This window comes from Oncorhynchus tshawytscha, linkage group LG28 (assembly GCF_018296145.1).
Source record: "Oncorhynchus tshawytscha isolate Ot180627B linkage group LG28, Otsh_v2.0, whole genome shotgun sequence".
NCBI classification, from domain to species: Eukaryota; Metazoa; Chordata; class Actinopteri; order Salmoniformes; family Salmonidae; genus Oncorhynchus; species Oncorhynchus tshawytscha.
The window spans coordinates 31,811,521-31,822,908 of record NC_056456.1 but is presented as its reverse complement, the minus strand read 5'-3'; the positions used below and the strand labels follow the sequence as shown (position 1 = coordinate 31,822,908).

Below are 11,388 nucleotides of genomic sequence, written 5' to 3'. Positions count from 1 at the left end.
GTTAGCTTTTCACAGTCTGTGTATCCAAACCTTTCATTAGTTTGTACATTGCAGTACAAAGCATCCAATGAAAAACGGGACTATGGTAAAGGTGCTTAAACACAATACGTGTTGTCATAACTGTGGCACTATGCCAAAACGTGTAACAGGAGAGAGAAGCCTACTGTGAAGATGCAACAGACAGTTATCTCCGGCTGCGAGAGAACAGATTACATTTTTTCAACACGCAAAAAAAGACTCGCTGTTCCTGCAACATGGAACAGGTGTGTGTGTGTGTGTGTGTGTGTGTGTGTGTGTGTGTGTGTGTGTGTGTGTGTGTGTGTGTGTGTGTGTGTGTGTGTGCGCGCGCGCGTTGTTCGTGCGGGGGTGTCATAGGTTACATGAGTGATTTGTGAAGAAGCAGTAGCACAGTTACATAGATCCTTAGTAACGTTACCTGTGAAACATATAACTACTGTCTCCATCCATACAAATAACCCACATACAGCGCTGTTATATAAAAAAAAAACTATGTGGCAGGCGTGGCCATGGACTAGAAACGTTATAGGTTAAAGTCCATTTACAGGTTACAGCTTTCTCAGACCCTAATTATTACATCTCAACGGTGCATGAGCAAATTAGAAATGTACCTGATAATGATCGATTAGTATCCGCTCTTCTCCCTTATGCGGGCTCTCCGGCCACAGGTGATAGCTGGAGCCGTAGTTAGGGCTGCTCTTGCTGCTACTGCCAGTCGCAGACGAGTTCCCCCCGTACGGCTGCGTTGGTGGGTTTACACGGGAGTCGCGGCAATGTTGTTGCGACTGATTGGCTTGGTTCGTTCGCCCCGGCTTATTGCAGTCTTGGTCACAGTGCTGCGGACGCTGGGGACATAGCCCCAGTGCGTCTTGCTGCTGCTGATGCTGTTGCAGCAGTGATGCCTGGTTATTCCTACATACCTCTCCTGAGCCGTTGGCGCAGTAGTTGATAGGCAAGCTGCTCCCCACCAGTAGCTGTTGTTGAGCTCGCAATAGTGGCTGTTGCTGTAGCTGCTGCAGGTCCTGAGCCTGGGACTCGAATTCTCGCCGATTAGCCTCGATTGACTCACATACATTTACTGTGCGCCCTTTCTGCGAGTTTGTTCGGATTGCTTCAGGGGAGGGGTCCCTGTGTCGGAGTCTTTGACAGTGTTGCTGCAACAACTGCTTCTGGTCTCGGTACCCTCCTCCTCCTTCTCCTCCCCTGCAGTGTTCCACGATGCTCGCCTGTTGGTAATTGGCACTGCTTTGGAAATGTTCCCCGCGATTAGATTCCTGCAAAAACAGCAAAGAGGACGACGTTGGCGGCGGCGGCAAAGATAGGGAGGGCTGCGGCGGGTGAGTGAGGGGCTGGCGCTGGTAAGAAAGGTTCGCCTTCTCGGAAAAACTGCAGTGGCAGCTCTGACTAACAGGCTGTTCCGACTGCGGCTGCGAGCCGACTGCGGCCCAAAGGTTCTGCTGCAGGTGCGCTGGCTGCCCGTCGGGTTCACAGACCCGGTGTGACGGTCGCTGGGCGATGTCGTAGTTTGTCAGAGGTGGGGGTTCGCCGTGCTGCGGCTGACTGGCATGGATACCTCTCCGAGAGGGTTGACTCAGACAAGGCAGTTCGTGGTTCTGGTAGTGTGAGGTGGTAGTTGAACGCTCTCTGAAAGACGGAGGAGGGGGCGGCAGACTGAAAACTGGAGAGACTGGATTTGGGTCTCGGCTCTGCGCGCTGCCTTGCTCTTCGTCGGGGATTTGGTGCTGATAGACAGCTCCCGCGTATCGATGCCGCATCCCCTTAAAATCCGAGTCTTGCTGTGGTTGCTCGTTTGCCTTGTATAGCTCCAACACCCGTTCATTGCGATCAGTCCCAGCAGAATAGAGCCGACTCGTCTCATTGGTAGGTTTGACCAGGACCTGCATTAAAACGCCACCTTACGGACAAAACACCGCCTTCGTTAGAATATTGGTAACCAAATATGCACACAGGTTAGAGGATATTCTTAATGAAAACAATACTCGCAATAGATTTATCATATTTGATGCGATTGCGAAATAGGGATGAAAGTGATCCACACAGTATAAGGCCAATCGTGTATTAACGCATTGGATCTTGACTATTGACTTTCCACTGTTGCCACAACAACCATGCAGACAATCACTTTCTCTCCAATTGAATCTTCTTTTATAGTCTCTACCAAATGTGCCCCTTAAATATCGTACCATTACTACTTACTCGGTTGTATCACTACGGTAGTTTATAGGTCTATAATACGAGTTTTCTAAAATCCCCACATTCAATCATTCAATATAAGCATGACATGAAAGGCCTAATAATATTCTCTAATAAAACCCATGTCACCTAACCCGACTTTACGCGCCATCATCTTTGTTTACACATGGTCCACATAGTCCATTCGAGAAATTGTTTTAAATTATCGTCAAAAATCCTCCTTTGTTATAATACTTGAGAATTGCAGTTCAGTGTTCAATATTTAATCAAGACTAGACATGGTTTTGGATTACCAGGCAGAAAAATTCGTCATGATCTAGCACGCACAGCCTGCATAGTCGAACACAACAAAATGTGTAACCAGAGGTGGTCACAGCGGCTATATAAAACACCTTCGTATTGCGTTACACACAAAGCATAATTATATAAAAGCATTTTGTTGTCTGGTAGCATGGTAGGATGTGTTGTGTATACCATTATGAGACAACCTGCTGACAGATCCGAAGGAGGGCGAGGGCGAGGCGGGGCAGAGACAGGGGGAGCGCTGTCCAGGGTTCTGAGAGTTAGCTATGAGCAAGCGACAAAAATAGACCGTGTCAACTAGCTGAAGGACAGCACTCAAGGAGAGTGGAAAGGGGGAGGCTGAAACCCCAAATGGTCTGTGAATGACCAGTGATACGACAGAAAGGAATGGGGTTGTTGTTCACTATCTATTTTGAAGGGGAAAAACACATTTCAAAATAAAACTGACCATAGCCTATAGGCCTAACTTTTCATAATACTCAAAATGACATTTTGACAGTTTATGTAGAGGCTGAGTGGGTGGGCAAGAGAGAAGGAGCCAACTTTTTTCATCATACATTAGGAATACTTCTTAATAATAAGCAATACTTTCCAAAGCTGTGTCAACCATTTTGAGTTTTGATGGGGCTCAGACTGCAGATGTGGACTCTTTCCTTCAATAGTTGAGGGAAGGCTTGCGTACACTGTTTTATAGCTCCTGTGAAAGACTGCAGGAATTCGGAACATTAGAAACCTGACCATTCTCATTAAGTAATTGGTCGTTGTGACCTGTGTGGGTTCCTTGGCAAGATGGAGTTTCATTTGCTGGTTTGGGAAGCAATGTCACTGCTGCCACATAAATAATGAAATCAAACTTTACAACTCTTACACAAACTCAAAAGTCCACGAACATGAGCACACACACACACACACACACACAAGCAGAAGCGTGCGCATACCCAAACACGCACACACACTCACTCACTCACTCACACACTCCACTCCTCCCACCCTCTCTCTCTCTCTAGCAAAAACAAAAGATTGCCATGCTTATTTAATTCCTCTTGTATTGAGCCCACATCCCGATACCCATCCCTTTTAGCTTGGCCATTTGCGTTAGGAAGTATATTGTGTGACATCCCGTAAGAAATACTGCGAAAGCCCAATAACACATAAATGGTAGTGTAGAGAACATGCATGAGGGGAAGTGAAGGGGTTACATGTAACACAGGAAGTAGATAAGAAGACTGTAATTACAGTGAGAGAAGAAGAAAGACGAAGCCAGAGCAATGCAGCGACGAAGATTTCTCTGTGAGAGAGTGAAGACGTTGTACGTAATAAGAGCAGGTGCAGGTTAGAGAAAAGATTAAGAAATTGGGGAGAAAAAGGGGGTAAGATACAATAACAAAAAATTAAATATTATTTTGAACAGTTGCGAGATAGAAAATATATTGTGATGTGGTCAAAGACAACAAAATGAAGCACCCCATGATGTAAGGTATAGGATAAAACTACAAGGATACAGAGGAAATAGTAACGTTGTATTGATCTATCAATTCACATCAAATATGTGTATAACCTGTACTGTAGGTATGCTATTGCATTCTGTAATAAAGATTGCATTTGAGATCAGAGTGCTCTTAAGACTTGGTCTCCTGCCTGTGTAAGATCACACTATTAAAAGAACAACGAGCACCAGGAGAGCAGTAGAATCAGGAGAGGAGAGTAGTAGAATCAGGAGAGGAGAGCAGTAGAATCAGGAGAGGAGAGCAGTAGAATCAGGAGATGAGAGCAGTAGAATCAGGAGAGGAGAGCAGTAGAATCAGGAGAGGAGAGCAGTAGAATCAGGAGAGGAGAGCAGTAGAATCAGGAGAGGAGAGCAGTAGAATCAGGAGAGGAGAGTAGTAGAATCAGGAGATGAGAGCAGTAGAATCAGGAGATGAGAGCAGTAGAATCAGGAGAGGAGAGCAGTAGAATCAGGAGAGGAGAGTAGTAGAATCAGGAGATGAGAGCAGTAGAATCAGGAGAGGAGAGCAGTAGAATCAGGAGAGGAGAGCAGTAGAATCAGGAGAGGAGAGTAGTAGAATCAGGAGATGAGAGCAGTAGAATCAGGAGAGGAGAGTAGTAGAATCAGGAGATGAGAGTAGTAGAATCAGGAGATGAGAGTAGTAGAATCAGGAGAGGAGAGCAGTAGAATCAGGAGATGAGAGTAGTAGAATCAGGAGATGAGAGCAGTAGAATCAGGAGAGGAGAGCAGTAGAATCAGGAGAGGAGAATAGTAGAATCAGGAGAGGAGAGCAGTAGAATCTCTACTACAGGAGAGTAGTAGAATCAGGAGAGGAGAGTAGTAGAATCTCTACTACAGGAGAGCAGTAGAATCAGGAGAGCAGAGCAGTAGAATCAGGAGAGGTGAGCAGTAGAATCAGGAGAGGAGAGTAGTAGAGAGTAGTAGAATCTCTACTACAGGAGAATAGTAGAATCAGGAGAAGAGAGCAGTAGAATCAGGAGAAGAGAGTAGTAGAGAGTAGTAGAATCAGGAGAAGAGAGTAGTAGAATCAGGAGTAGAGAGTAGTAGAGAGTAGTAGAATCAGGAGTAGAGAGTAGTAGAATAAGGAGAAGAGAGTAGTAGAATCAGGAGAAGAGAGTAGTAGAATCAGGAGAAGAGAGTTGTCGAGAGTAGTAGAATCAGGAGAGGAGAGTAGTAGAATCAGGAGAAGAGAATAGTAGAATCATGAGAGGAGAGTAGTAGAATCTCTACATGTAATTACACATGAACAAGGGTGTAATAACAAATCCTGTGGTAAAGCTAAACACTTCTGACTTAGTATGTAAATCCACTGCCTGGATCTCACAATCAATATCAGTTGAGGAGGAATCACCTGGGGTTAAGAAGGTGAAAGGTATGCCGCCTGCCCCAACCACAACCCACCATGTCTCGTCAGACTCAATACCTATGCATGTGTACAATCTTAGCACCTTTTTTTCTATGTAGAACCAAAAGTGGTTATTTTGCTGTCCCCATAGGAGAACCTTTTGAATAAATCCTTTTGGTTCCAGGTAGAACCATTTTGGGTTCCATGTAGAACCCTTTCCACAGAGGGTTCTACCTGGAACCAAAAACGGTTCTACCTGGAACCAAAAACGGTTCTACCTGGAACCAAAAAGGGTTCTCTTATGGAGACAGCCGCAGAACCCTTTTGGAACCTTATTTTCTAACAGCGTAGCATCATGACATGATTCTGTTAAACAGTGCCTGTCTGTTCTCTGAGTCCAACAGACTCTGTGTAAATCTATCCATGTGTAATGAGACTTGCCCTCTCCCTTGTATTCTCTTTATACTCACTGTGTGAGACGGTGGTGCCGAGAGCTGTTGTGGAAACAGGAAAGAAGAAAGAGATCAGGGGCTGTGCTGGAAGGCTGTGCTTTTTACATTTAAATAATCCTTAAGAGTCTATTGATGCACCCGTGCGTAACATTATAAAACAATTCCCATCCAAATCCATCAGTTTAAGGTAGAGTTTTTTTGGGCTGCATACCAATCCACCACATCCTCCTATGTCAGCCTTCTGCATCTGCGGTGGAAGGTGGTTGAGCTACAGCAGTGTTTGTCAAACCATGAGACACCCCGAAAATCAGTCTCTCACGAAAATGTCAGTAGCACCCGAATGGTTCTCCGTTTTGCTCTATGACCCCCACAAACCCCACGGGACTCCTCTGAAGTCGGTAACGCTGATGTGTCAGCATCTGTCTGTAGTATCCAAACCGTTTGGGCTACAAACTAATATCACCCCACTGTGGAAAGGGGAGACTCTCATGAACATGATGGTGTTTTCTGTTGTTTTTCTACGAGTCATGGAACTCACCTGAAGGTAACCAATACAAATTAATGGAAGTATGGGAGGTCATTTTATGCCAACAAAATAAGGGGTTAAAGTCCTGAAACCTTATTCCTTATAATGTATTTTTGACTGTCTTTTTTCCATTTATTTCAATGTGTTTCTATAAACCTAACGGGGTCCTACAATTCCATATCAAATAACAACTTAGACTTTTAGAGGTTTTAAAGAGACGCCAGGTTTCAAAGATATCACTCACTGCTCATCACCTTATATGGAAGGGAGTTTTCTTTCAAGGTTTTGCTATCATGTTTTTTTCTTCTTTATTTCACCTTTATTTAACCAGGTAGGTTAGTTGAGAACAAGTTCTCATTTACAACTGCGACCTGGCCAAGATAAGGCACAGCAGTTCGACACAAACAACAACACAGAGTTACACATAGAATAAACAAAATGTACAGTCAATAACACAATAGAAAAAAAGTCCATATACAGTGTGTGCAAATGGCGTGAGGAGGTAAGGCAATAAATAGGCCATAGTAGCAAAGTAATTACAATTTAGCAGATTAACACTGGAGTGATAGATGTGCAGATGATGATGTGCAAGTAGAAATACTGGTTTGCAAAAGAGCAAAAAAAGTAAATAAAAACAATATGGGGATGAGGTAGGTAGATTGGGTGGGCTATTTACAGATGGGTTGTGTACAGCTGCAGCGATCAGTTAGCTGCTCAGATAGCTGATGTTTAAAGTTAGTGAAGAAGATATAAGTCTCCAACTTCAGCGATTTTTGCAATTCGTTCCAGTCATTGGCACCAGAGAACTGGAAGGAAAGGCGGCCAAAGGAGGTGTTGGCTTTGGGGATGACCAGTGAGATATACCTGCTGGAGCGTGTGCTACAGGTGGGTGTTGTTATCGTGACCAGTGAGCTGAGATAAGGCAGAACTTTACCTAGCAAAGACTTATAGATGACCTGAAGCCAGTGGGTCTGGCGACGAATACGTAGCGAGGGCCAGCCGACGAGAGCATACAGGTCGCAGTGGTGGGTGGTATATGGAGCTTTGGGCACAAAACGGATGGCACTGTGATAGACTGCATCCACTTTGCTGAGTAGAGTGTTGGAGGCTATTTTGTTAATGACATCGCCGAAGTTGAGGATCGGTAGGACAGTCAGTTGTACGAGGGTATGTTTGGCGGCATGAGTGAAGGAGGCTTTGTTGCGAAATAGGAAGCGGATTCTAGATTTTATTTTGGATAGGAGATGTCTAATATGAGTCTGGAAGGAGAGTTTACAGTCTAGCCAGACCTAGGTATTTGTAGTTGTCCACATATTCTAAGTCAGAACAGTCCAGAGTAGTGATGCTAGGTGGGCGGGCGGGTGCGGGCAGCGATCGGTTGAAAAGCATGCATTTTGTTTTACTAGCATTTAAGAGCAGTTGGAGGCCACGGAAGGAGTGTTGTATGGCATTGAAGCTCATTTGGAGGTTTGTTAACACAGTATCAAAAGAAGGGCCAGATGTATACAGAATGGGGTCATCTGCGTAGATGTGGATCAGGGAATCACCCGCAGCAAGAGCGACATTGTTGATATATACAGAGAAAAGAATCGCCCGAGAATTGAACCCTGTGGTACCCCCATAGAGACTGCCAGAGGTCTGGACAACAGGCCCTCTGATTTGACACACTGAACTCTATCTGAGAAATAGTTGGTAAACCAGGTGAGGCAGTCATTTGAGAAACTAAGGCTGTTGAGTCTGTCGATAAGAATACGGTGATTGACAGAGCCGAATGCCTTGGCCAGGTCAATGAAGACGGCTGCGCAGTACAGTCTTTTATCGATGGCGGCTATGATATTGTTTAATACCTTGAGCGTGGCTGAGGTGCACCCATGACCAGCTCGGAAACCGGATTGCACAGCAGATAAGGTACGGTGTGTTTCGAAATGGTCAGTGATCTGTTTATTAACTTGGCTTTCGAAGACTTTTGGTCCTTGCTGTCCGGAATCCTTGGAACATCCCTACCCCATTGAAGTTGAAATTTCAAATGGTTATGGTAAGGGTAAGGTTTAGGGTTAGGTAAGGGTTAAGGTTAAGGTTAAGGTTAGGGTAGGGGTGAGGGTTAGGGTTTAGGGTAGGGACATCCAAAGGATCCCAGATAAATCCATCAAATACAATTTTATTTATCACATGCTTCATAAACAACAGGTGTAGACTAACAGTGAAATGTTTACTTACTTACGGACTCTTCCCAACAATGCAGAGAGAAAGAAAATAGAGAAATAATAGAAAAGTAAAACACATAATAATAAAAGTAATAATAAATACATGATTAATGATAACTTGGCTATATACACAGGGTACCAGTACCGAGTCGATGTGCAGGGGTACGAGCTAATTGAGGTAGGCAACGTGACTAGGCAAACAGGATAGATAATAAACAGTAACAGCAGCATGTGTGATGAGTCAAAAAAGTTAGTGCAAAAAGGGTAAATGCAGATAGTCCAGGTAGCTATTTGGTTAACTATTTAACTATCTATTTAGCAGTCTTATGGCTTGGGGGTAGAAGCTGTTCATGGTCCAGTTGATTCCAGACTTGGTGCATCGGTACTGCTTGCCGTGCAGTTGCAGAGAGAACAGTCTATGACTTGGGTTGCTGGAGTCTTTGACACTTTTTAGGGCCTTCCTCTCACAGTCTCGTATCGAGGTCATGGATATCAAGGAGCTTGGACCCAGTGATGTTCTGGGCCATACACACTACCCTCTGTAGCCTTGCGGCCGAATGCCAAGCATTTGCCATACCAAGCGGTGATGCAGCCAATCAAGATGCTCTCAATGGTGCAGCTGTAGAACCTTTTGAGGATCTGATGGCCCATGACAAATCTTTTCAGCTTTCTGCCCTCTTCACGACTGTGTTGGTGTGTGTGGACCATGATATATCCTTATTGGTGTGGACTCCGAGGTACCTGAAGTTCTCGACCCACTCCACTACAGCCCACTACAGTAACTTTTTTTGTGCATGATGTTTCTGCCATCCTTTCCTATGACCGAAAATACATTAAGAACAGCAATCACTAGCCTCGATTTGGATGAACAAGTCGGCAGCACAGGACATACTGCTCACCCCGGACAAGGCCCTAATCTCCAAGACTCGGAAAAGGAAGAGGCGGTATAAGAGAGGCCGACATAGCTGTCTATTTACCACCACAAACCAATGCTGGCACTAACACGGCACTCAACAAGCTGTATAGAGCCATAAGCAAACAAAAAAATGCTCATCCAGAGGCAGTGCTCCTAGTGGCCGGGGACTTTAATGCAGGGAAACTGAAATCCATTTTACCTCATTTCTATCAGCATGTCACCTGTGCAAGTAGATGTGACAAAACTCTAGATCACCTTTACTCCACATACAGAAATGCATACTAAGCTCTTCCTCACCCTTCATTTGGCAAATCTGACCATAACTCTATCCTCCTTATTCCTGCTTACAAGCAAAAACTCAAACAGGAAGTACCAGTGATGCGCTCAATAAGGAAGTGGTCCGATAAAGCAGATGCTAAGCTACAGGACTGTTTGGCTAGCACAGACTGGAATATGTTCCGGGATTCATCCGAAGACATTGAGGAATTTACCTCATCACCAACTTCATTTCATAAGAGCATTGACAATGTTGTCCCCGCAGTGACCGTACGCACATATCCCAACTAGATGACATGAATTACAGGCAACATCCGCACTGAGCCATCACAGTCAAAATGGCAATACAGGACTAAGATCGAATCCAACTACACAGGCGCTCATCGGATGTGGCATGGCTTGCAAACTATCATTGATTACAAAGGGAAACCCAGCCTTGAGCTGCCCAGTGATGTGAGCCTACCATATGAACTAAATGCCTTCTATGCAAGCAACACTGAACCATGCATGAGAGCATCAGCTGTTCCAGACGACTGTGATCACACTCTCTAGCCGATATGAGTAAGATCTTTAACTTCTTTTGGGCAGGTGGGATGGTAGCGTCCCACCTGGCCAACATCCGGTGAAATTGCAGAGCGCAAAATTCAAATTACAGAATTATAAATATTTAACTTTCATAAAATTACAAGTGTAATACATCAAAATAAAGCTTAACTTCTTGTTAATCCAGCCGCTGTGTCAAAAAGGCTTTACGGCGAAAGCACACCATGCGATTATCTGAAGATAGCGCCCCACATACAAAACCATGAAAAACATATTTCAACCAGGCATGTGCAACACGAAATTCAGAAATAGCGATATAATAAATGCCTTACCTTTGATGATCTTCTTCTCTTGGCACTCCAACAGGTCCCAGTTACATCACAAATGGTCCTTTTGTTTGATAATGTCCTTCTTTATATCCATAAAAACTCAGTTTAGCTGGCACTCTTCAGTCAATAATCCACCCAGCTTCCCTCCATCAAAATGCATACAAAATGAATCCCAAACGTTACTAATAAACTTTTCCAAACAAGCCACACAACGTTTATAATCAAACCTTAGGTAACCTAATATGTAAATAAACAATACAATTTAAGACGGAGAACCATTATTGTCTTTACCGGAGGAAAATACCAAAGAACGCGCTCTCATTCACGCGCTTGGAAACACTACAGCCAAAATGGGAGCCACTTACAAAAACTACAATTTCTGGCAAATTTTTCCAAAAACCGTCCTGAAACTCTTTCAAAGACTGTTGACATCTAGTGGAAGCCCTAGGAACTGCAGTGACAGCCATTGAAAATAGCGGTAGGCTGAAATATATTTTGGGTGGGGATGGTTTGTCCTCAGGGTTTCGCCTGCCATATCAGTTCTGTTATACTCACAGACATTATTTTAACAATTTTAGAAACTTTAGAGTGTTTTCTATCAAAATATACCAATTATATGCATACCCTAGCTTCTGGGCCTGAGTAACAGGCAGTTTACTTTGGGCACACTTTTCATCTGGACGTGAAAATACTGCCCCCTACCCAAGAGAGGTTAAACAGGTTAACATTCACAAGGCTGCAGAGCCAGACGGATT

The 11,388-nt window shown here is 44.2% G+C and overlaps 1 protein-coding gene across 2 annotated transcripts in view; it reads right to left on the bottom strand.

Annotated features, from left to right (window-relative positions):
- The window catches only part of kcnn1a (potassium intermediate/small conductance calcium-activated channel, subfamily N, member 1a), a 49,405-nt gene extending 47,440 nt beyond the window's left edge, over positions 1 to 1,965 (bottom strand). Inside the window, exon 1 of one of the 2 annotated variants that reach the window (XM_024391897.2) lies at positions 630 to 1,965. In XM_024391897.2, the coding sequence (XP_024247665.1) occupies positions 630 to 1,922 (1,293 nt within the window). In that variant the 5' untranslated portion in view covers positions 1,923 to 1,965. The remainder of the gene's footprint in view (positions 1 to 629) is intronic. The other variant, XM_024391898.2, reaches the window with a different exon arrangement.
- Between the last annotated feature and the right edge of the window lie 9,423 nt (positions 1,966 to 11,388).